At 53.6% G+C, this 25342-nt stretch overlaps 7 protein-coding genes across 7 annotated transcripts; 5 read left to right on the top strand and 2 right to left on the bottom strand.

The window, feature by feature from the left end:
- Positions 1-6766: 6766 nt before the first annotated feature.
- Positions 6767-7888, top strand: NCS54_00535900 (Chitin synthase export chaperone; the record flags this gene model as incomplete). Its single annotated transcript, XM_053150868.1, has 5 exons — positions 6767-6796; positions 6854-6889; positions 6963-7150; positions 7201-7294; positions 7343-7888. 5 exons carry the CDS (start codon positions 6767-6769, stop codon positions 7886-7888), a joined length of 894 nt encoding a protein of 297 aa, XP_053006843.1.
- Positions 7889-8757: 869 nt separating this feature from the next.
- On the top strand, positions 8758-10230 carry NCS54_00535800 (General transcription and DNA repair factor IIH; the record flags this gene model as incomplete). The annotated part of the gene is made up of 2 exons (XM_053150867.1): positions 8758-9335; positions 9399-10230. 2 exons carry the CDS (start codon positions 8758-8760, stop codon positions 10228-10230), a joined length of 1410 nt encoding a protein of 469 aa, XP_053006842.1.
- Positions 10231-10690: 460 nt separating this feature from the next.
- Positions 10691-11962, bottom strand: NCS54_00535700 (4-hydroxyphenylpyruvate dioxygenase; the record flags this gene model as incomplete). The annotated part of the gene is made up of 1 exon (XM_053150866.1): positions 10691-11962. One exon carries the CDS (start codon positions 11960-11962, stop codon positions 10691-10693), a length of 1272 nt encoding a protein of 423 aa, XP_053006841.1.
- Positions 11963-12879: 917 nt separating this feature from the next.
- NCS54_00535600 (Hypothetical protein) lies at positions 12880-13905 on the top strand (the record flags this gene model as incomplete). The annotated part of the gene is made up of 1 exon (XM_053150865.1): positions 12880-13905. Exon 1 carries the CDS (start codon positions 13099-13101, stop codon positions 13903-13905), a length of 807 nt encoding a protein of 268 aa, XP_053006840.1. The 5' UTR covers positions 12880-13098.
- A 578-nt stretch (positions 13906-14483) lies between these two features.
- NCS54_00535500 (Hypothetical protein) lies at positions 14484-15273 on the top strand (the record flags this gene model as incomplete). The annotated part of the gene is made up of 3 exons (XM_053150864.1): positions 14484-14615; positions 14822-15158; positions 15266-15273. The coding sequence occupies exons 1-3, from the start codon at positions 14553-14555 to the stop codon at positions 15271-15273; spliced, it is 408 nt and encodes a 135-aa protein (XP_053006839.1). The 5' UTR covers positions 14484-14552.
- Positions 15274-16088: 815 nt separating this feature from the next.
- On the bottom strand, positions 16089-17470 carry NCS54_00535400 (TPT domain-containing protein; the record flags this gene model as incomplete). The annotated part of the gene is made up of 4 exons (XM_053150863.1): positions 16089-16472; positions 16525-17156; positions 17213-17280; positions 17340-17470. 4 exons carry the CDS (start codon positions 17468-17470, stop codon positions 16089-16091), a joined length of 1215 nt encoding a protein of 404 aa, XP_053006838.1.
- Positions 17471-22083: 4613 nt separating this feature from the next.
- On the top strand, positions 22084-23929 carry NCS54_00535300 (Hypothetical protein; the record flags this gene model as incomplete). Its single annotated transcript, XM_053150862.1, has 5 exons — positions 22084-22094; positions 22205-22274; positions 22335-22415; positions 22475-22825; positions 22889-23929. The coding sequence occupies 5 exons, from the start codon at positions 22084-22086 to the stop codon at positions 23927-23929; spliced, it is 1554 nt and encodes a 517-aa protein (XP_053006837.1).
- Between the last annotated feature and the right edge of the window lie 1413 nt (positions 23930-25342).

Genomic DNA, 25342 nt, shown 5'->3' with positions numbered 1-25342 from the left:
TTGGCGCGAAAAACGGTGGTTGTCGAAGAGAAGATGAAGAGGATGAAGGGATGAAGGGAGCGAGCATCAAAGGGAGGTTTTGGGGGACATGGAAGGACAAGTCGACAATTCGAGCCGCGCCCAGGAGACGGGCAGCTGGAAAATAGTATCTACGACTGACTGACTGCACTGTACTGTCCCTACAGTACTGTAGGGATCCCTCCTATTCAGGGGATATGGGATATGCCGCATTTTCTCAGGAGGCCGCGTCGCCGTCAGCCCGATTATCGATAATCCAATCCTCAGAAGCAAACTCAACTGGCCGCCCAAAACATGGCTGCAGGGCCCCTAATCTTGCCTCTGCTGCATGATCATGATCATCAGTCAATTGGCCTTGTCGAGTTTCCCGCCTCAGGGGTAATCTAGCATTTCTTGCCTTTGCGGCTTGAAAGATCCCCAATATTAAACTTCTTTTTTTCAACGGCGATCATGGATTGGGTTCAAACGTCAAAGCTTCCCATTTCACATGGAATTTTTTTGGTCAATATCGATAAGAAGCCCCCTTAGCTCCACGTTCACGAGCCTCGAGCGGGTGGGCGGGCGGGCGGGCGGGCGCGACCATGCGGTTTACAGTGGGCGCCTGGGGCAAGCTTCAGTATCATGAGTGTGGGGTGCGTTAACCAGGGGAACCTACCTAGGCCGCCTCAAGCTGAACGAGCCGCCTCGTCAGCTTACTCAATTGTAGCCATGATAACAGTTAATGGTATTGCAGACTTTCCAACGGTTGTTAACTACGCAGTATTTTCCCGATAGCAACTGTAAGCAGTGACATAGGCTGTGTTTGCCTCCCCCATCGCGCTTATCTCCAGCCGCATACTAAGCCGATACTCGGCGGCGCGTACAGTAACAGAATGGCATAGTACTAGACATTCCCAGATCAATAACGTTCTATCCCACTTACCAAGAGCAGAACCAGATCTGACATTGAATCCCCGCGGAGGCTGTGCATGCACAGCCAGTCACGAGGCTTGTTGCCCATTCAGTCGTCACTGAAGCGTGACCTGGGAATATGCAGGGATTCCGTATTTCCTTTTGAACGTGAGATTCAGAGTGCCGGGATGAAAGGGTCTCAAAGCCCACGAGGCTGGAACGCATCGGTCTCGTGTTCTTGCGTCGAAAGACGAGGCAGTTGGTTGTATCACATCGGACATGTTACCGTTGAAGGATCCATGCCAATGCCTCATGTAAATTCGACGCTGAATACGCAGTCGCAAATGGCATCCTTCCTTCAACGTGACTATGTAGCATTTGAGAACATCAACCATAATCAAATCAAATCGAATCGTTCATGCACTTCTCCACGAAACAGACAAACTTGCGAAATAATCATGTCCTCCATCAAATAAACCAACCTCGTCCCACGCACAAGTACTCACCAAGTACCCCCAGAGCTCCACCCCCGAGATGCGCTACGGCACAGAGAGGATCCAGAAAGACGAACGGAGGCGCGCAATCCACGGCCACCCGGAGGCCGAGACCCAACAGGAGGTCTACCTGCTCATGTTCCACTCACACAGGCGCGAATACGCTCCTCAGGGTCACCGTCGACTCTGGCTCCTCCGCCTATCGCCGCCCCGAGATCACCGACTTCGGCGGGTCCTGTTCACTCTGCGGTGGGTCCCGGCTACGTCACTGCGGGCTCTGGCGGTCCGGGGGAGTTCTCGACGGAGCGGGACACGTGCGGGATTGATGTCGGTCAGGTCGGTGTTGATTTTCGGGTCTTGACACCGCTCTAAGCGACATGACTTGAGCCGGATAAAAGCAGATCTTTTCCTCGCCGCCAGCGGTTATACAGAGAGTGTAGTCGAAGCTCACGACGTGATGCTATTCATACTGTGCAAGCAAAATCGTTATCGCTCCCCGGTCGTCACTGGTGGGCCCGCTATGAGAACTAGTGCGTCAGGGTTGGGTTTGGAAGTTCATGATGCCGATCTGGTGTTGACCAGTGCTGGAAAAAAAGTTCTTGGACATTCATGGTGAGTTATCTCGGTTATCTCCTCGCGCAATCGCTGGACTGTCCAATCGTCTCGACAAGCTACATGTATGGCATCACCGAGCTCAATAACAAGTCCTTGATGCGTAGTGGATCTTGGTGTGAGATTCGTTGCCTTGTTTCCCCTATCTCCGAGGCTTTGGCGTACGTCTAGCTAGTTATGGCATGAGTAGTTCTCTGAAGTTGTGCTTTGCAAAGTTGCCTTTGTTTCGAAATGCTACAACAGGGCTGTCGATGAGCCGCCTATTCGACCGCAGCAATGCCGATGTGATAATATGTTGTTATTCTCAATGACGTCTCCGTCGGCCACAGTATCAAAGAACACGATAATAAATACATGACAGCATTAAAGCCCAATTGGGAAACACCGTACTGTTACGATATGTGATCAATGCATTGTTTCTCTGGCAAGTCTGTGTGCTGGAATGCGCAACTACAGGAGCTGCTGTAACTCTCGATGCCATGATATATGCTCTCCCTCTTGGGATGACTTCTTCTCATGAGATTTTATGTTTCCTTCTTCTCTTCCAGTTGCTGTATAAGTTGTCAGAGGCGCCAGTCACCTCTCCAGTTGTGGGAAACCCGTATTGACATCCTTCGACAAGATACTCCATTCCTAGGTAATGGCTAGGGTCGCGGGCATTCACTGGATAGATCCATGGGACATATAACCCGTTTTGGGCCTTCCTTGCTAGTTTTCTACTCCTATCACCTCGTCGGTCTCTTTTGTAGCTGGGCATGGGTTGTCTAGGGAGGAGGCAGCAAGCCCCTTAAAGATACGTCCACTGACTTCCAACTGATGCATGATTCAGGCTTCTCTCTGTGGAAAGTTGGATTTGGCGTTGAATAAAACACTTGGATTTTGAATCAGTGGTTTCCTTATGCATTCTTCGGCGCTCGTCCCGGGTGCCGCTTCATCGTCGTGCTCCCGTTTGTGAGTGGCCGATGCCACAACAGGTGAAGTCTTCCGACTTGCTTCGCCAATGCTGCATGGCTTGGGTATATTCCGTATCATGCCCATGTGTTACCCCGTGTAAGTATGGTAAACGCCCTTGGAATGTCGGTCTACCCCTGGCCTGTCAGATAGTAGACCTTCTGCTCAACCCTGTTGTAGCTGGACAGGTTCGGGGCGATATAGTGCCTTATCACCCAGTTTATTAACACGGAAACACGGAAACGTTCTTTTGAATGGTTTTCTTAGACATCATTGCTTCTTAATTCGCTCGGACTCAGAAGTTTACTTGGCGTAGCACGGCTTATAAAATCTAGGGGTGCAGAACATTGAGTTGTCATTACTGCTGGGGTGGCATGATCTGAGTGAAACCATTGCCAAGTTATTACTCTTCCCACGTTTTTCGGTTTACAGTTCTCTTTTGGGGGTTATATCTTTATTCTCGGATCCTAGTCGCTTGGGTTTCTTGTTGTTGCTCAATGTGAAAGATGTCATAGGCTCTGGTGCATCCGTGGTGGCTAGTCAAGATCAAGTGAGAGTCGTAGCTTTTTTAACTACAACTGGGATAGAAAACCCCTTCTTTCCCACACGAGTGATTAGCCAGAATACAACTGACTATAGCCTGCCACTTACACGAGCCAGAAACCACAGCTTGCGTCATTTTTGTCAACGAGGTCATATTGGAAAATGTCGCGGTCCGAGAATAAGCTACCCTACACCACAAGTCGAAACCCTCGAGATCGAGAATGGAGAAGACACAAGCATATTTTCCCAATGTGATGGCTTTCCCATCTTACAGAATCCCTAGCTTCTCTGCCAGGGGCAAAGGAACGCCACTTCATCTGCTATTGGTTGTGTTTCATCCTGTGAGACATAACCGTCTCACACCAGCTAGGCAGACTTCGATTGTGCAGTTCACCGCTGAAGCCCAGGGATGGCATCGAGGCAGAGCACAAAACCCAGCCACCCTAACTAACTACGGAATAGAAGACATCCGGATAGTGACGGCGCCCATCCGGTCGAGAACTGAACTGGCAGAACAGCTCATGGCACCCAGCAGTAGCCGCACAAATTGTCGCCACACCTACACGTGTCACGGCCAGAAGTGACCAACAAAGTCGGAGATGCAGTAGGAGGGTAGCAACCATGATCTCTCACCGATAAGAAGTGTGGTAGATATGTACAGCCACAAGCCGTCGTGCGATGCTGGCATTCCTGCTTAGCCACAAGCTGCGATGACCTCAGTCCCCATCCTGGTCTGCAGAATCGTCATGGTCGACGTTCTTGGATGCCACATCTGAAACCGGACATTGAATTCTGAAGCACAAAGTGCAAGGTCACGTCAGCTTGGCAGACATGAGGCTAAACAATCATGGCAGCCGACAGACGATGAAGCAGATCCATCCGGACTCTGAAACGATGCAGTGCCTGCTTGTCACTTGAGATCAGCGAGAGAGACCCCAGAGGTTTGTCCACGACGACATGTTCCTCTGCACGCTGATGCAAAACCTGGGGATTTGACGTCGAGCTCTCAGCAAGAGAATGACGAGAATAGAAGGTGGGTCTTGAGCGACGTGGCTGGTGAGGGCGATCACAAAGCCGTATCCAATGACGGGAGCTCACGTTAATGGCTTGACAATGAGTGGCACAGCACAGTCTTCTCGAAATAGCTGTCGGGATGGAAAACCTGCTTCGGCTGTCGCGTGTAAGAGATTTCATTGTTACATTGGATTCCAAGTTGGTGTCATCACTAGCAGAAGGCTTCGTCTCGTTGTGCAGATGGTTGTCAAGGGCTGAGGACCTTCCATGTTGGAGCAATAAGCCGGCGTGGGCACCTCAAGGGAGCTGGAACTCATCGGGAGCGGAAGCAAGTGGGCGTGTGGCTTATTGCGGATGGATGCCATTGTGTTTAATTATTGATCACCTCGGATGCTGGGAGGAAACATCAGATGGTGATTAATCGGGTAGCTATTGAAACAAAGGGAGGGATGGCACGTAATTGACGAGGTTATCGTGCAATCCAATGTTAATGGAGAGACCAAGGGAGGCAGCTTTATTGACTCGGGAGACAACAGCATGCCTCAACCACAGAGTACCCTGCCAAGACAGAGGCCATAAGAAGGCAATTTGCTCTAGGCCTCAAGAGGAAGCATGAAACGAAACGGTTACGCCGCGACCCGCCGCCAACCCCCTTCGCGCTCCATCTTGGCGACGACATCAGACCTTTGACTCGAAGATGAGCAAATCATCGTCAGCACTTAAAAAGCCCACCCCGATCGTTGAAGATGAGGAAGGGGCCCAGGCCAGGCACAGCAGGCGGCAGGAGATGCAGAATGCAAGGTTGCAGATGCAAACAAGAGCCGGTGGCATGACGAAAGCAAGCAATGCCCTTCTTTGTTTGTCCTTGGCCTCGCCATCCATGGCTGGCCGATTGTCGTGCATAAACACGCCAATATCGCCTACATTGTGACCTGCAGCGCGCTTCAGCCCTTCTGGAAAGGCCCGTGACTGGCGGGATGTGACGGTGATGGGTTAGTCCATGTTGTTGTGCAGACGTTCAGAATGGAAGGGCTGGATGTGACTGGGCATGGAGGAGCAAGCATAAACATGTCCACGAATACTGCAAAAGCTCATAGCTATGTTATACCCATACTGTCAATTCTGTGCCCATATCCTCCCAACATGACTCCATTTCTCACCTCTCCAACCTCTCCCTCTTGCAGAATCGTGCGCGTGAACAGGTGGGAAGGTCTGTTCCTGGCCCAGTCCAGCCCAGCACAACACAAGACAAAAAGAGGCTTGTCTCATGCCTGCAACAGCAATCTCACTGCCCTGGCTTCATCAGGCGTGGCCCGTCGCAATTTGACTCGGGCAGGCCAATGACGAGCACCCAAGCCCCTAGTGCTCAGGCCGGTTGGCTGGCCCGCCATCTCAGCCGTGCGACGGCCAGTCAGCGGCCACCAAGCGCCCCCAGTTCCTGCGTCGTAGGGGGCCGGGGCTTCCAAGGTTCCAGGGCTCCCTGGCCTTGCTCGTGGGACCACTCACGAAGGTGCCCAGCTCACACACCTGGGCAGACACCCAAACTTTCCATCCAAGGAAACCCTGCTTTGGCCTGCCACCCATGCTCTGTTCTGGGCATTCTGGGCCGCTGAGACCGCTAAATCCTGCTAGAGCTCCGCTGGTGGGCGGCTGTTATATTGGCTCCGGCCGCCTCCTCTCGCGTTGCGTAAAGGGTAATCAGCTTTCTCGCTACGTTAGCAGACAGACTCTGTAGATCAGCTTGGCCGGCTGTCCTGCCCTGCCCGTTCGCAGCAACCGCGACCACCACAGCAACCGCTCGTCATCACGACCATCCAATCCACATTGAACGAAACGAGAACCAAAGAATTCTACTCTTTTCATCATCATCAGTCGATATCCATTTCCGACGCGAAATCCCGCTCGAAGCGCGCAATCGATTTTTGGACCGAGGAGGTTAACCAGCGAAATTAAGCCTCTTTCCCGCACCAGCCACCGGCCTCGTCCTAGCAACGACCGACACCAACAACCTCGATACTCCCGACTGGGGAAAAAACCTCGATTTCACAACATCGCCCTTCGAATACGAAACCGCAAATCAAAGAAAAAAGCGCACGATCGACTTCGCATCGAATTTCCTTTGTTGATTGTCGTCATTCCTCGGTGGGCCGACTCCAACGACGACCGCTTCTTCTCGATCGCTCCCGTTGTGATTGCTCTTGGATGCACCCCCTTGATCAAGGAGCTACGCATCCGCAGTCACAATGGGGTCTACCAAATTTGGCAACTTCAATGTACGCCTCTGCCGTCGCGACTTTTACATGTGCAACTTCTGATATCGTGTGCGACAGGATTTTTGCAGAGACTCGACTCTCCCAGTCTGCAATGTAGGTTCACCATAGCGACAAGCCGTCGTCATGTGGAGACGAAACAATGGGCCCTGACTAACTGATCTCACAGCTTCTATCCAACCCTACCCACGACCAGAATGACCCGAGCTGGGGAGGTTGCGAGCTCAAGGGCATTCCCTTGAGTGGGAACAGGCACCTTGGAAACCTGGGATCGATTTTGCTTGCCGGCATCGCCATCGTCGCGGCTAGCTTTCTGGTGCTTCGCTCAGAGAGGAAGCGAGCAGCTGTCGGTCGAAGGTTCGCTCTAACATACTATTTCTACGTTGCCTGCGCTAACCCGTATACAGGGAAATGCAACTATTCCTGATCGGCTACATCATCATCAGTATATGCGAGATCTTCTCAGTTGGCGAATTCCCACTGAACAAGACTGCCCGGATTGTATGCTCGCTGGTCTCGGATTCTGATACAATGCGCTGACCCTGCTAGGTTTTTTCTGCTGTTCACATTGGCATGATCACTGCCACAACCTGGATCTTGTTCCTTAACGCCGTTGTTGGCTACCAGATCATCGACGACGGAACTCCCATTTCTGTCATCCTCTTCGTTGTCTCAGCTGCCGCGTTGCTCATTGGCAGCGGGTATATCGCCCTCGACACTGGCCTATCGTGGACAGGCTTTTGGGACTCCAGCTATAACAGCCCCAACAGGAACATCGCCATCTACGTCCTCTACCAGCTCTTCCCCCTGGTCTGCCTCGTTGCGTACTTTGTCCTGGAAGCTATTCTTGTCATCCGAATCCTTCGCGAGCTTCGACCCTTGCTCTATCTTGTGGGAGCGGCCCTGCTCTTCGCCATCGGTCAGGTCTTCAACTATGCCATCAGCAAGTACATCTGCGACGGCACCAGCGGCAAGATCGACGGATCTCTTTTCCAGACACTATTCACGCTGCTCTCTGTCGTCATGATATGGATCTTCTGGTCTAGCATCACCGAAGATGATTGGCCAATGCCCGTCACCAGCACCTATCCTTAGATCAAAGGCGACGACACATCGGTCTGTTTGGAGCGGCGTTTCACGGTGGCGGCGTAAAATATCTTGGTTTCAATGTCTCTCATTTTTACTCGACGACTCTGCTCATGGTCGAACGACGTACACATGTTGATGGGAATGATTTTTGATGGAGCACAGCGAGTCGGCATTCTTTTTGGTGTTCTGGGTCTCTGCCGTGCCCAGGAAGCGATACGATACGGCCATGCGACAGCGATTGGGTATCTAAGCCAGGGGCACTTTGCATACGACTCTCTATTGAAGAGGAGAGGGCATATTCTTTTCGAGCCTTGCCGACGGGATTTATTGGCGGAAGTGCTTGCTGGATTGAGTCTTGCTGGTCTGGGCTGGTGACGGTGATCCGTTGGCCTGGCCTGTATATAGTGGTGGTTTAGTATAGATTCGACTGCGTAGTTATACCCTGATGAGCGACTAATGCATAAGATCGAATACAGATTCGATTAATACAAACGAATTGCAAAGACTAGCTGGTTTCTATGCACCTGTGAACTCTGGACATGGTGAAATGGCACATGTTAGAAGGCCTCTCTTCGATCACATGAACGTTACGGAACACAAGCTTGATTTCCATTGCTATGGCATGATTGGCCCTTTTCTCAACCTTAAAAATCTTGGTAAGTGGGCCTTGGCAAGGCTGCGAATCCGAATCACAGCCTCGTTCGCTTTATTTCGTCACCTCTAGGCTTCACCCACCTTATCAAATTTCTTTTGTCGTCCATCTTGCTATTGCTTCAAACTCGCCCTCCTCAGACTTGCTACGAAAAACGATCCTACGCACATAACAGCTCTCTATCCTCGCCCTCGACGAACCTCGAGCGACCCAAACCGCCACAATGGCTGACTCCGATGGCGAGTACGTCGCCGACGACATGTCGGACGACGACATCATGGACCACCGCGTCACCGACGACGACCCTAAAGGCGCCGGGGGAAAGCCTTCGCGACCGCATAAGAAGGATCGTAACGCGACCCGGGCCTGGGAAAAGTCGAAGCGCACCTGGGAGACGAACCTCCCCGAGGAGGACCAGGACGGGTTGCTGAGCCTGACGGCCCTCGAGGCCGAGAAGCGCAAGCGCCTGCTCCGCGACACGACACCGCTGCAGAGAGGCATCATCCGGCACCTGGTGCTCGTGCTCGACATGTCGTTCGCCATGGCGGAAAAGGACCTGCTGCCTACGCGGTACCGCCTCACGCTGAGATACGCAGCCGCCTTTGTCCGCGAGTTCTTTGAGCAGAACCCTATATCTCAGCTTGGAATCATTGGCATGCGCGACGGTGTTGCGGTGAGAATTAGCGATGTTGGAGGGAACCCGGCTGAGCACCTGGAGCGGTTGAAGGGCTTGGAGGATCAGGACCCCCAAGGTAACCCGAGTCTGCAGAATGCTCTGGAGATGTGCCGGGGAGCTTTGTTGTAAGTTGGCACCCGGGGCAGTCACTCTATTGCCGGTCATTTAAGCTGACATCTTCTGGAAAGCCACGCGCCATCGCATGGCACTCGAGAGGTGCTTATCATCTACGGCGCCCTGCTATCGAGCGACCCGGGCGACATCCACGAGACGGTTGGCAACCTTATTACGGACCGGATACGCGTGTCCATCGTCGGACTGTCAGCGCAGGTGGCAATCTGCGCTGACCTCTGCTCGAGGACAAACGCCGGCGACGAGTCGCAGTATAATGTGGCCATGGACGAGGTGCACTTCCGTGAGCTCTTCCTCGCCGCCACCACGCCCCCCGTCACCCGGACCGCTGAGCAGAGCACGGCAAGCTTACTCATGATGGGCTTCCCGTCCCGTACGCTCGTAGCCGGTGGCGATACAAGCTATTGCGCCTGTCATAACCGACCCTTCCGCGAGGGCTACCTATGCACACGCTGCTCCGCCCGTGTCTGTCGCCTCCCCGCCGAGTGTCCTGCCTGCGGGCTCACCTTGATCCTCTCCACCCATCTCGCTCGCTCATATCATCACCTGTTCCCTTTACGGAACTGGGTCGAGGTTCCCTGGGCTGACGCCGCCCGCTCTGCAGCCTGCTTCTCCTGCCAGGCGCCATTTCCTGAACCGCCAAAGACAAAGGCCCCTGATAAGCCCAAGGAGGACGCAGGGCCCAAACCGGCAAAGGGCGTCAGCGAGAGCGGCCGCTACGCCTGTGAGGTGTGCCGGCAGCACTTCTGCATCGACTGTGACGTGTTTGCCCACGAAGTCATCCACAACTGCCCGGGCTGCCAGAGCATAGTCCAAAAGACGGATGGTCCCGTATCGGCTGAGCCGAACGGCACGGCGCACACCAACGGCGATGTAGTCATGACATAGAATTCGGGAAGGAAGAATAGGGGGACTGGACGACGGTATACCCGGGAAAGCAGAGATTTAGCAAGCTGTTGATTTTCTTGTAACAATAGCTTATCACGGATGAGCATCATCATATCATATCAAAACGGCCTCAAATCAAAGGTAAAGGGGACGGAGAGGCGCATCAATGGGTCAAAGCATTTTTGTAACAATTTTTATTTTATTTACTTATTGGACCATGATATAGGGGCACGAGGCCCTTCAGTCCCAGGTCAGCTCGCATAGCCAGACTAAGCGTTAGTAGACGACCATGAAATCGTAACCTCGTCTCATTTTTGGGCTTCCTCATCTGTGCCATCCTCCAATAGTCTTCGCGCAATTGCTATGGGAAGATGCCTCAACAAGAACAAAACAGATAGTCACATAACCGCAGCGCTTGCGTGTGTGTGGTATGTTGCAGAAAACAAAATCACGGCTTCATCTACAGGTTGCCGCGCTCAGCCTGCTCACGCTCAATGGCCTCGAACAAGCTCTTGAAGTTGCCAGCGCCGAAGCCGTCAAAGTCGTTGCGCTGGATAATCTCGATGAAGACGGTGGGGCGGTCCATCAGGGGCTTGGTGAAGAGCTGGAGGAGGTAGCCGCCCTCGTCGTAGTCGATGAGGATGTTGAGGCGCTCGAGAGTCTCGAACTCCTCCTTGAGCTCCCAGTTGCGGCGCTCGGTCTTGAGGCGCTGGCGCATGGCGGTGTAGTATGTCGAGGGAACGTCGATGAACTCGACGCCGCGGGCGCGGAGGGCAGACACGGAGGTGATGATGTCCGGGGTGAGGAGGGCGATGTGCTGGACGCCAGGGCCCGAGTTGAAGATGACGTACTCCTCGATCTGGGACTTCTTCTTGCCGGGGGCAGGCTCGTTGATGGGCATCTTGACGATGTTGTTGGGAGAAGCCATGACAATGGAGCTCAGGGCCGAGAACTCAGTGCAGATCTGCGAGTCGTCCACGGACCAGAAGCGGTGGAAGGACAGGCACTGCTCGTAGAAGGCGCAGGCCGAGACCATCTCGTTCCAGGACTGGTTGCCGACGCAGTGGTCGATGCGAGCCAGGGGGACTTCTGGCATGGAGACGGAGGCGGTCTTCTTGTTGACTGCGCGGAAACCGGGGAGGAAGGGTCCGGTGTAGTTCTGGCGGGAGATCAGAGTGTGAGTGGTATCGCCGTATGTGCAGATGACGGCGGTAGAGACGGAGCCGTGCTCCTTATCCTTGGTGACCAAGGGGTCCTGGACGGCAATGGCGCCCTCCTCGACGGCCTTGTAGTATACACCCTCGACGTTGTCGACCTCAAAGGCAACATCCTTCACAGCATCGCCGTGGCGCTCGAGGTGGGCGTACATCTCCTTGAGGAGCTTCCGGTCCGACTTGGAGATGGGCTCATCGTCGGGGAAGTGGGCTTCGGATCGCAGGGGCGAGGTGAAGACGAAGCGGACATCGTTGTTGGCGACGACATACGAGGCAAAGTACCGGCTGCCAGTCTCGAGGCCCTTGTAGGCGATGGTCTTGAAGCCGAACAGGCTGGTATAATACGAGGCGGCCTGCTTGGCGTTGCCAACCCACCAGGTTATGTGGTCATAGCCGGTGAAGTTGGGAGGAGGCTGGACAGCGAGGCCGTCTGCCTGGGAGAGAGCAGAAGCAGTGGCAGTAGTCGAAGGCTGAGCAGCCCGCTGAGGAGGAGAGTTGGTGATAGCAGAAGGGGCCATTGACACACAGACGGGACGATGAAAGATGGATTGGTAATTCAAGATAGGGGATTTGGTGTTTGGAGGCTTGGAGTTCAAGTCAGATGGGATAGATATCCTTGATGATGGTGGCTTCGAGGAGCTAAGGAGGCTTGATTGTGAGGGTGTTGAGATCTGCAGATACCAGCAAGATGGAGGGCATCTTGGGTCATATATAAAAGAGTTTGACTGTCAACCAGGCCCCGGCTTAAGACATTCGCCATGAGGTATCAAGCCCTGTTTCTTTGACACCTTTCCCGGAAAGGCTCCGCCATAGAAGGCATTGTGCGGCCCGAATCACTTGTCAGGATAAGCAAGCAACAGCGGGCCAAGATACTTGTCAACAGAATCCTGCGGCAACACCCTAGAGGCAGGTAACATCGCCGTGAGGCCCAATGGTATCGACGGCATAAGAAAGCGATTCCGTCGACTCAACCCTGGGCGAGCCGCCGTGGCAGGGCCGGGGTCACGAGCGGGGATTCCGCGTCAGACGACGGTCCAACTGATATCATCGGCGGGCAAGCTATGGCCTCCAAGGCGTCAATTCTCCCCCCAATTGATCAAGCTGATGGGCGGTAGTGCCGAACGTAGTTGTTGAAGGTTGCGAGGCATCGCCTGCGGAAAGCTCCCGGCCGAGACTCCCGCGGCGCCGCCAACCGCCCCAAGCCGACGTTGGCCGTGATCCGCCAATCGACGCCTCCACGGCTTTCCGGACGGGAGCGCAACCACTTGTCGTTCGCCGGCGCACCCTATCGAGCACTGCGGAACTGTCAGCAACTGCTCGGCAGAAGGACCCTGGTAACTGAGAAATGCGGAGTGTTGGCGCCTGCGTAGATCGCCTCCCCCGCTAGAGCCGAGAGGTTCCTTGCTGATATCGGTGGCTTATCCGCTCGGCCAACGTCGACCGTGATAGATATCTAGAATGCTTGCCCGTCCTTCGAAGCACTTGCACTTGCTGCCGTTGTCTCGTATCATACCGGCTTTGCGAACATTCCAGAAAAGAGGTTTGCCAGACACGAAACGTTGAGAACGGGGTCTCTGTCTTGTTGAATACCTTTGACGTCCTACTCTTTCTCTCTTCCTCTTCCTCCAAGTCGCCACCAATTTCAGCCTTCACGATGACTTGTGTATCTTTGAGCAAGCACGACATCAATGTCCTTGAGAAGATCAAGGACCCCGAGTCAAACCCTTATGCTGGCATCGTTCTTGACTCCTCACTGCCCCGCGACCCAAACATCACAGACGCTGGCGTGTATGAGCGGGTGGTCGAGAAAGAGCGTGAGATCATCCGCTCAATTCAGAAGCTCGAGGTCCAGCTCAGGGACCTTGGTCTCGATCAGGGCAGGGATGCCGCCGTCAATGGCTACCGAGAGTGCCTTTCAGCCATTGAGGACATGATCTCGGAGCACCCGGACTATGCCAGTGCCAGAAACAACCGAGTACAGATCTTCAGACGGCTCTACGGAGACGCCATCCTCCTTTCAGAGACCTCGGACAACACAATGCCCTTGATCGAGAACCCCGATACGACTGAAAAGAGAAGGGTCGTTGCCACAGCCTTGAATGACATGGAGACGTCTATCGCGCTTCTGTCGCCATCCTCACCAACCGCCCCAATCTCGCCTCAGGCCGCACGTACGCTCTCAATGGCACACACTCAAAGAGCAGCTGTGTACCTCAAGACGGCAAAGCTGTTGCTGCATCGCTCATTGGACGTGGATCAAGACCTCCGGGAATCCAAATGGGAGAAGCTGGACTTTGAAGAGGCTGCGTCTCGAGACCTTGCACTTGGTGGCCGATATGGGAACCAGATTGCCAAGGGTCTGGCCGTCAGTGTCAACCCAACAGCAAAGCTGTGCGGACAGATTGTTCGAGAAGCGATGAAGAAGGAATATGGCCCGTCTTTTGGTGATTTTAAGAGTTGAAAATGGAATTAGTTTAGAGTAGGATACCCGGTGAATAAAAGCCATCAAGATATCGGACCAGAGTTGACCATGGGATGAGACAAGACATGGCAGTGTTGAATTAGGATGACTTGGAGGGGAAGCCAATTCGTCTAGATGAGATTGAATTAGTTTCCATCCAGAAGCCAACATTAAATCGTGTAATTACCGTCGTGCAGCCTCAATCGTCTGCTCGGTAGTTCGGCCCTTGTCCTTTTCCTCACGGTTGATTCTTGTTACAGCCGCTGAAAGGCCAATCAAGACGCCAAAGATGGGATCCGCCACGCGGGATATGATGTAAGTCGGCGCAGCAGGCATATTGACTCAATTTCTGTTGAGGAAACTCGGAGAGACCGTAGAGTTGAGGTTGATTATATCTTTCTTTGCTATGGAGCCTTTCGTTCTGGAAGATGCCGATGGGTCACGGAACGGAAGACGGTCCCTTGGACGTGCACGGGCCACAATCGGGGCGGGCTTAGCGGTCCTAGTTTGTCATGTGACTTGGCACACTCGCTTGCCCCAAATTATCCAAACCCACAAACCCGACAATTTTACTCCCAAATTCCGATCACGGTTCACGACGCCCAACTAACTTCATACCAGCACAATCCGACTACCCACCGGACAAGATGAAGTTCCTCAAGGTCGGCCGAGTCGCCATCATCACCCGCGGCAGATACGCCGGCAAGAAGGTACGACGCCCGCGACGTTGCTCGCTGCCATCCTCTCGAGTTTTTTGCGCCATCCGATGAAGATAGGGCTGGGGGAGGAAAAAAGTTGCCGTGTGTGTGGTGGGCGGCAAGGAGGCGCAGAGCAGGAGAACAGCGACGTGCTGGATGCTGTCATTTGGTTCATCATTGTCAAAAGATCGGATTGCTGACTCGAATCGCTTCAACAGGTTGTCATCATCCAGCCCGTTGACAACGGCAACAAGCCTCACCCTTTTGGCCACGCCCTGGTTGCCGGCATTGAGCGCTACCCCTCCAAGATCACCCGCCGCATGTCCAAGACTCGCCAGGAGAAGCGAAACAAGATCAAGCCCTTCATCAAGGTCATCAACTACAACCACTTGATGCCCACCCGCTACACCCTGGAGCTTGAGGGCCTCAAGGGCTCCATCTCCAACGACACCTTCAAGGAGGTTTCCCAGCGCGAGGACGCCAAGAAGACTGTCAAGAAGGTTCTCGAGGAGCGATACACCAGCGGCAAGAACCGATGGTTCTTCACCCCTCTCAGTACGTTTTGCTGTTGTCCCTCTCCCCCCATCAGGACTGCTGTCTCTGCTGTGGGGTGGAATAGGGCAAGGACATACCCACAGGACCCAGGCTAACAAAGTCAACAGAGTTTTAAAAAGATCGTTTCTCCATCACGGTTAGGGAGTTGGCGGGATGTAAAGAGCATCGATTGGCATTAAGGAACCCCGGTTTTTATGGGCTCAATATCAAGTTTCTTAAAAATCAGATCTCTCTTTGCGGCGTGACTGTAGCGTCAAAATACAACGCGAATCGGACGGACGTGTTGGCCCCGACTGAAAGGACATCGGTGGGGAGTTGCTGTGCTGGTGTTATCTATCCCAAGAGGTCATGGTCATGGCAAATGCAAATAGGCCCCGGCGACTTTGCTTGACGGTCAATGTCGGCGAGGTAGTCCAATAAAAGAAATGAAGCAAAAAATTCACCGTCAAAATTCACTTTGTGCAACACGACGAACGCAACGCAACACACAACATACAGGAACAAGAGACAGAATTATTATAAGACTTGATTTTTTTGTTGCCCATTTCATTTCTACATGTCTATGGCCAAACGCCGTCTAAAGTTACATATCAATTAGACCTTTCGTGATGCGGTTCATGCTCGCGACCGCGACCTCGCGCTCTGCGCCCAGCTCTATGGCTTTACACTTCATAATACCTCCCCAGCCCTCAAGTCAAACAGAATATGTCAAAAAGTTTCCAATCAGCAGAAAGGCCCGACCAGTCAACGTGACTATGTACGCGATCATGCTCGGTTCGTGGTGTTAAAAAAGGGGGGAGAAACATAAGGAAATAATAAGAGAGAAAAAAAAGGGGTTCCTTAGATCGCCGTTCGCCCCGTAAAGTAAACGCCTCGGCGCAACATTTCTTGAGGGTTGCGAGTCCCATTGGCACCGTGCATTACAACATTCTAAGACCGTTGGGCCTCGTTCATTCCGAAACGGTTCGTCACCTCGTTAGCCAGCCTGGTAGGGTCATACTCGGGGGTGTAGCCAGGGGCAAGACCTCCGAACAGGGCGAAGATGACGAAGCCGGTGAAGATGATGATGGTGAGCTTGCGGAGGATGGGCTTGCGAGCACCAAACTCGGCCCACTGTCGGTTGGCATCAGCGATGTGAGCCTTGATCTGCTCGTAGCCGAGCTTGTAGTAGACCATGCCACCCAGAGCAATGGAGTAACCGAAGAACTGGAGACCAGTAACCTGAGTACCCCAGATGATCATGGAGGCGACAACGAGCAGGATATCCTTGAGGACACCGCAAAGGGTCAGGACGACGGCGGAGGTCTTGCCAATCTGTGGAGGGAGTTAGTGGGATTCGATCTAGTTGTGGATTCGCAAAACATACCAGGAAGACGACAGACACGTTCAGCATGAAGGCGCAGAGACCGTTCAGGAAGAAGGTGAAGAGACCGACGTTGTAGACCTCAGCCATGGAGCACTTAGGGATCTCCCAAACCAGGGCAACGGCACCGTTCATGACCACGCAAATGGGAGCGAAGTAGTACAGAGAGACCAGGGGGTCCATCTTGAAGTCAGCGGAGCTCAGCAGGCGCTGGACCATGGTGAGTCGGAGAGCCTCAAAGATGATACCACCGATCTGGTACAAAACACCAATGGTCACGAAGTGAATTTCGCCGAAGGACGCAATGATGACACCGACAACAATGGCCGAGACGTTGAGGAACTGCTTCAGGTTGGGGGCGGAAACGCCAAGGACCCAGCCAGAGATGAGAACAGCAACGGGAGTGGTGGCCTTGAGCATCTGGATGAAAGCAACCGAGAGGTAGAGATATGTCAGGTTTCCGCAGATCAGACTCAAACTGAAAAAGACACCAATGGGGACGACAGCGCGCATGTAGACGCGAGGCGTCATCTTGACGGTCTTTCGGCCATCAAGGAAGTGAGTCCATCGGGCAAGGATCTGGGTGACGACGGTCGCAAAGGTCAAGTGGTAGGTGGTGAGGATGACGGGGTAGCCTGGAGTTTCGCATGTCAGCTAAGGGACAGATCGAGGGACAATTCGAGGAGCGTACGGAAGTTGAGGGTGTCGAGAAGCCATTTGTTGAACAGAATGACTGAGGAACTGAAACCAATCCAGGCACTGCATCATCAGGTTAGCAAGTCGTGCGTTGCGAAGGTCGATCCGAGAGAAGAACTGACACAACGTAGAAGGTAGGGTGAATCGCGGCGCGAGCAGACTGCTTCTCGAGGCTGGGGTTGACAGTGGGAAGAACGGGAGTGGCGGAGCGAGGCGTCTCGCCAGAGACGCGGATCTTTTCGTCAGCCGACATTATGAGTGCTTTCTAGAGATGCAAAGATCTAGAGTTGAGCTGGTTGAGACCGGTTGATGGAAACGGCGAGGTTGTTGATAAGAGGCCCTTGAAGACAGATTTTAGGGGGGGACGCGCAAACGAGCGGACGGACAGCCGAGTCCTGCAACGGGATCGAATTGGGAAAGGCGAGGGGTGCCTGTTATGCAATTGGCGGGGCCCTGAGAGACAAGGTCTCGAAGAAAAGAAACGAAAAAAGGCGACTTGCGAGCACAAAAAGCTTGACTTTGAGGAGGCTGGCAAGGGGCAAGAGAAGGACTGAAGAGAAACAAGAGAGCAAGACAAGAAAATCGTCCCTGGTTCTGGAAGAAGAAGAAGAGGAGGGAGGGAGAAGCGAGGAGGGAGTGGGCGAGGAGACGGGAGGGTAAAAGAAAAGAAAGGGATAGGCCAGGTATCTTAGTCTTCGTACTGTAGGGGAGGGGTGGGTGTTCAGGTCGGGTCTGTTAGTGGACAGTCCAGGGTGAGGCGCGGCAATTAATAAAATAAAACCAAAAAAAGGGTTTTTTTTTTTTTGCTCTGGAAATTGGCCTCTCACGCACGCCAGTGGCTCTGGGCTTGGTTATTTCCAGGCTACTTCTGGGTATGGATACAGGTGCTAGACGAGCCAACACCCAGCACAACCCAGTTTTAAACACGAACAATTGGACAGTAGAATTTCGTGTTGGTAGTGGAGAACAGGTACCAATACCGCCGGACCCCTAGCGAACACGAAGCTCGCCTGGACGCGTGTTCAGGGGTTGAAGATCCAGGGACTTTGACGGGAGGCGACTCGTGGTTGGAAGTACCGTATACATTTCTGACTGATGCTATTCAGGGGTGCAACCACTGCGAACCTTTTCCCGGCTGAAGCCATTGCCCTCCTCCACTGGCGAATCAATCCGCCCACGTTCGGAGATCGTCAGATAAGCAGAGCCGGTCTAGCTTGACACCGTGCGCTGACTGTACCCTCCCCTCTGGATGGCTATGCTATCCCCGAGCCCTGGGATGACGGGCTGGACGAGGATGGAATGCAGGTGGTTGATTAGGTGGCTTCGGTCGTGGATGGAGAAACAACTGCGCCCCTGAGAGTGAGAGTGAGAGTGAGAGCCTTATCCCGTGCTTGAGTATCATGACCAATGGTGCAATCATGATTCTATCTGACACTCCAGATAGGGATTTTCCATCCTTTCCAACCCCTTTGCCATTCACGACCTGCATATTCGTACTCTGGTCCCTGGTCTGGCGTGTCATGATTTCTCGGCCGCCCCGCGCCGGCTCCGTCAGCCTTTCAGGGAGACAGATACTAGATCTCAGGAACCTTAGCCCTTTCAGCTGTCGTAGATGGCGGGAGATCTAGATGCGATCATGCAAACAGCAGCAGCCAGTGGCGTGCGATCGGGAAGGATAAGGCTTTTTTCTGATGAACCCGTTTCTGGCAGAGACAAGCAAGCCATCTATCTATTCAGTTCCTGGGTTGGAAGACGCACCACACGCCAAGGTTTCCTGTTGCATTCCCGCGATGGCCTCTCATCAATGCCCACCCTCCAAGGCCCGATGACAAGCGCCATCGCGCCCCGTCCCGTCTCCATTTCTCGCGTCAAAACGTAGCGAGGCGCGTTGCATTCTTGGGCCTCTACCCGTTGGCATGGAGGTGTGTCCCGACGGACGAGCCAAGAGGCTATTGACTGGGCAATGTCTTGATGATTTCGGACGAGAGGTTTCGTGATTATCCAAGGTGCTGGTATAACCTAGATCAACATTGTTATTTACCTATTGCGAAATGCGACCGAAAGAGCTTCCTTATACTTCAACCCCGTAGATCTGTCTTTCCCAACCAGCATTCTTCATCTCGCAAACTCACAACTACATAGCTATCAAAGTCTTGGCATTGAAAGATAAACAAGATCGAGTTCTGGCTTGTTCTTGGCAAGCATTGTCCACATCTCCGCAAGCCAGAGCCATCCATGCACTCTCCATCTCTCCTTCAGACTTGGCTTTCAGTTAAGCACAGAGACGGGGCCTCTCCAGGACCCATTAAACATCATGAAGATGTCATGTATATCCGTGGAGCACCAACCGACATGTACCGGTACATCTTAATAAAAGGGGGTTTCTGTCAAGCTGGACTGGGGGGCCTCTCCCTGCATCCCCCCGGCTAGAGGACAGCTGAAGGTACACCAGATGCCAAGTGACATTCATTCTCTGGCGTTTATCTGCCGCGCGGTCTGCAAGGAAGAGAGTATCGAATCCCTCCTGAAACATCAGCAGTCATCCTCCCGTCAGCCCGCGGACCAAGTATTAGATAGTTGTGGTTCAGAGGCTCAAGGCTGAACCAAGGCTGGCGTCCACTGCGAGTCTCGCCAGCCACATGCGGCTTTCATGTTGGCCAGACTAGCGGCAGGACGATCCTGTTGCTGATCTGCTCTTTGGTTTCAGACCTGAAGCATCCGCTCTCCGTTAGAGGCCCCAAACATCCCAGCGGACCTGGGTGCCTCGGGACGATGAGCATGTTGACCCGTTGATATATCTGGGTCTGATGACGCTCGTTGGACGGTGGTGACGACGCTTCCTGCGTGTGCTCAAACCTCGTTGCTTTGCCCGTTGTCTCCCGTGTCTGTTTCACGGTGGGTTCCATGAGCCGATGTCGCGGGAGCAAAAGCCGTGATCATCGCTCGACAACGGAGAAGAGAGCCAAAGACAGAAGTAGCAGGCGGCCGGCCACGTACAATGTGCAATGTGTGAATGAATATCCCGCCATATGGGCGAGCAAGGGGTTTGGTCCGAGTTAAGATTACAATTCTCCCTCGTCATCATGTAGCTCTCGTCTATCTCGGTCGTAGATGGCGATATTGAACGAACCGAGTGGCGCTGGACGGAGGCAGCGACTCGCTCGTCCAAGACTATTGGACAATGTTGAAGGAGGCTGAGTTGACTTGCTGCTGTAGGGCATATCTCCCTCCTTCCAGCCTCCCCCCACCCATCCATCCATCCATCCATCCAACGTGTTACCCCTGACCTGACCTGGCGTTGTATTGCTCTTGGTGCAGGAGAGGCAAGTTGAGGCTGAGTGTAAGCAGCTAGCTACCTAGACAGACAGACATGTGCCCGGCTGTTGTTCGCCCCGAGAAATCTGGTGCGAGGGAGGACACGGACTGTTCGAGTACGAAAAAGGCGACGGCGAGGTCGTCTGAATTACTGATACGAGGCGTTTGCCATGACGGGCAATGCCCCAACCTCAAACCAAGATGAGACGGTGACACGAGCGCTCTCGGCTCAGACGATGAGCATGGGGAACTTCTGGCAGCCAAATTGGACAATGTGACAGAAAGACGATTGGGAGTGGGCGCGACATGGATTGGCCAGCGAACCACGTCGGCGAGCGTGCTGTTAAGGCCACGTTCACAGCATCTTGCCATGGAAAGCTGCAGCTCTAGCCCTGCCCTGCCAAAGGTGGAATTACATCTCATCTTAGGAAATTGCGGCGAGCCTTGGTGCCAGTGGATCTTGAGAGAAAGCGGCGGCTATCGAGCTACCTGTCTTCTGTTTGGCTCCAGCTCTTGGGATGTTTCCAGGGCTGCGTGATAAGGATGAGTGAGCAGATCAGCGATGGATGACAAGCTGATTGTTTGCTCTCTGGTTCATTGGACAAGGAGGAGGTGCGTCAGGTAAATTAACTTACGGGAGAGGGCAGCATCAGATTGAGTCCCCTAGGGATTCTAATATTGGACATTGTCTCGATGCGTCTATTCGCGGAGAGACAAGACAGGGCAGGCTTGGGTCAACCAACCTGAACTTTCTGAAGGTCAAGGCGGGAGCCACTAAAAGAGCCAAGCTTCCCGTCCATCCCCGTCGACGGCGGCACAGTGCCTGTTGCATCTATAGCGCATCGGGCCAGATTTCATGCACTAACAGAGGGCCCATCGACATGCTATTGCTTGGAACCAAACCAATTCCACTCATTGCTGCTGGAAATCAAGCTTACGCCAGAGAACGGGTGGCGGCGGTGGGATGGATATGGATGGAGGGACATGCTGATGTGTGACATGGACGGCCTGGAGGGAACCGTTGGAGATGGTTACGGGTTCGCAGCAAAGAGGGCTTGGCCCCACGAAGCCGTTTAGACTTGCATCTGCTACCTAGGTACGCAGTATCTATCACTATCTCCATCTCCATCTCGTCCATTACTCGACATCAGTCCCTAGGTAATGAAGCGGTGCCAACCCTTGAGCCACCCACCCACTTCCCTTCCACTCACCACCTACAGACCCAGGGGTCGGGGTCCAGTGTGGTGTGGGCCCCTTGACCCTCCCCTGGATGGAAGGCTCCAAAATTATTTTAGCCCCGCCATCCAAAGTCGCCCATGGTTGCGGCGGTCAGTCTCCTTTTCTGCCAGCCTCCACTCCTTGGTCTGCGATCACCATCAATAATATCTACAGCAACCACAGGACTCTGATCCTCTCGCTGTTCCTCCGTTGTCCTGTAAAGCTTCATCCTTCTACCAGTCGCTCGATTCCTCGTCGGCGTCTGCGCATCTGTCTGCTTTCAGCTTCGTCTTCAAAGTTTCTACTCCAAGAACTTTTTCGAAATCCCCCACCATGGCCGACGTGTGAGTTGCTTTTGCGCCCGCCCCTGCTTGAGCCAGCTTGATTGCTTGCAGCTGCATGCGCGAGCAATTGCTTTACGAAAGACAGCATGCTGATATCTGCTCTTCAACAGTAACGTTGATGTCCTCGTCATTGGCATGGGACCTACTGGTCTCGGTGCTGCCAAGCGTCTCAACCACATCGTATGCGCTCACCGCCAGCTCCCACATTCACGCTTCCAACTCGACTGACCGCACCTACAGAACGGCCCTTCATGGCTGATTGTCGACTCTGCCGACAAGGCTGGTGGTCTTGCCGGCACTGATGTCACCCCCGAGGGTTTCGTAAGTTGAACCTGCGCCGTCGTCGACCACGAAACACCGCTGACCGTCGAATCCTCCAGCTCTACGATGTTGGTGGCCATGTCATCTTCTCCCACTACAAGTACTTCGACGACTGCCTCGACGAGGCCCTCCCCAAGGAGGATGACTGGTACACCCACCAGCGCATCTCCTACGTTCGCTACAAGGGTCTCTGGGTCCCCTACCCCTTCCAGAACAACATCTCCATGCTCCCCAAGGAGGACCAGGTCAAGTGCATTGACGGTATCATCGACTCGGCTCTCGAGTGCCGCGTCGCCAACACCAAGCCCAAGGACTTTGACGAGTGGATTGTGCGCATGATGGGAGAGGGTATTGCCAACATCTTCATGCGACCTTACAACTACAAGGTCTGGGCTGTTCCCACCACCAAGGTAAGCCAACAGAACCTATCGCCGCAGATCGCCCAGGACCCCCGAAGCTAACAAAACCCTCAGATGCAATGCCAGTGGCTTGGTGAGCGTGTCGCTGCCCCTGACGCCAAGCTCGTCACCAAGAACGTCATCCTGGGCAAGGTCGCTGGTAACTGGGGTCCCAACGCTACCTTCCGATTCCCTGCCCGCGACGGTACCGGTGGTATCTGGACCGCCGTTGCTGAGACTATTCCTCAGGAGAAGAAGCGCTTCGGCAAGAGCGGTGAGGTCACCAAGGTCGATGCCAAGAGCAAGATCGTCCACTTCGCCGACGGTAGCACCATTGGCTACAACAAGCTCGTCAACACCATGGCTGTTGACCACCTCGCCGAGAAGATTGGCGATGAGGAGCTCATCAGCCTCACCAAGGGTCTCTACTACTCCACCACCCACGTCGTGGGTGTTGGTATCCGAGGCGAGCGCCCTGAGCGCATCGGTGACAAGTGCTGGCTGTACTTCCCCGAGGACAACTGCCCCTTCTACCGTGCCACCATCTTCTCCAACTACTCCCCCTACAACCAGCCTCAGGCCGACACCAAGCTTCCCACTCTCTACCTCGCCAACGGCGAGCCTGCCGAGTCTGACGAGGCTAAGGAGGGTCCTTACTGGTCCATCATGCTGGAGGTTTCCCAGTCCACCATGAAGCCCGTCGATGTTGAGAACCTCCTTAAGGACAGCATCCAGGGTCTCATCAACACTGAGATGATCAACCCTGAGGATGAGATCGTCTCTACCTACCACCGCGCTTTCGACCACGGTTACCCCACCCCCACCCTGGAGCGTGAGGGCGTCCTCAAGCAGCTTCTCCCCAAGCTCGAGAGCATGGACATCCTCTCCCGTGGCCGATTCGGCAGCTGGCGATACGAGGTCGGCAACCAGGACCACTCGTTCATGCTCGGTGTGGAGGCCGTCGATGCCATCCACAGCGGTGCTGTCGAGCTGACCCTCAACTACCCCGACTTTGTCAACAGCCGCCAGAACACCGAGCGACGCCTCACCCAGAACTTTGTGTTCTCTACTCCCCAGGCTAACGGCACCAAGGACCTGCCTAGCCACAGCCGCTAAGGCCTCGGGCTCTGTAAATGGCGACCGTTTTTGTTCCGGGGGATGGAAGCAACTACGTGAGCAATCCAACATTGAACGCGTTTTGTGATTTTTTGAAGACATGTGCATAAGGAAACCATACCATGCAAGTGGGAAGCGACCTAGCATCTCAGGGCATGATGAATGAGGATTTAGGATTGATGATGGGAGAAAAGACGGCTGCTGGTGAGGGTTCCCAGCTGGCATGGATACAGGGTGCCGCAGGAGGGTGCGGACGGAGGTCATGATAGAGGATAGAACAGGATCCTTTCTCTTAGGATTAGACGAATGAACGGATTGTCCTATAAACATACATAATACTATACATTTTTTAAATAGACACCATTGCGTTTGTTTATTCGTCCTGTCGTCCATGTTCGTCCTTTTGTGTTGTTGACTCAGCTTGATTCCCCTGCTGTCATCGGCGATCGGTGGCATTTTTGGCCGACCTGCCAGACATGATTCAAAATGGGTGTTGTCAACCTGCGGCGCGGAATGTTTTGGTGACATTCAATTTGTCTGCCACTTACATCATTGAGTAACAAGCGTTTTAGGGGATGTCTTTAAACAGTCATGACAGAAAAGCAGGAGCTGAAAGTGCAAAATTGAGGGGCTTTTTCGTCTCGCAGCTGGGCATATCTAAAGGAACGTTTGCAGCAAGTAGTAACTTTTTTTGTAAGCGCTTAGTCGAATCGTCAAGGCGAGCTAAGATGTCTTGATCCAAGTGCCTATCTTCAGCGGAGAAGCATGAAAAAGAAGGGCTTTTTCGGTGCCCCCGTCGACGGGATAGCGGCGCCACAAGGGTCCATCTTTCAGCCGAAATTTGACAATCTTCAGACGGTTCAGCCAGAAGCCTGACTACCTACGGTGAGGAAAAAAAGTTGGGGGTGGTTCTGGCGCAGAGGCGCCTGGAGAATTTTTCTAGCTTTTGCGCCTCGAGCCAAAAGAGAAGGGATGGGCAAAGTCGATGGATCCGAGGCCCGGGCTCTTGCTCCGTATTGTCGGTGCCCAAGCGGGAACAGCGGCAGCGGGCGAGACGAGGTGAGGCGACCGGCGGCAGTTTTGCAGAGTTGGAGATGCAGCTGTACACGAGGAATTGTGATGGTAGTGGTGATAGGGCAGGCTTGCATTTGAGGTTCATGATGGTGGTAAAGGTGGAGTCGGGGGGGAGTAGCACGTGTGATGGTGGTCAGTCTAGAGGACGGTCCATGGAAGCACGGATAGAAGGCGTCAAGTGTCTCAGCGATGATGGGCTTGAACCAGAGCATCGGTAGGGTTACTACGGTGGGAAAGGAGAAGAGGAGGGAGGTTGGAGCGGCCCAAGTTACCGCTGATGTCTGGTATGCTATAACAGCTTGACATATCGCACCAGGGAGAATAACAAGGTTATTCGTC

Source organism: Fusarium falciforme, chromosome 4 (genome assembly GCF_026873545.1).
Source record: "Fusarium falciforme chromosome 4, complete sequence".
NCBI classification, from domain to species: Eukaryota; Fungi; Ascomycota; class Sordariomycetes; order Hypocreales; family Nectriaceae; genus Fusarium; species Fusarium falciforme.
This window is presented reverse-complemented; position numbering and strand designations above follow the sequence as displayed.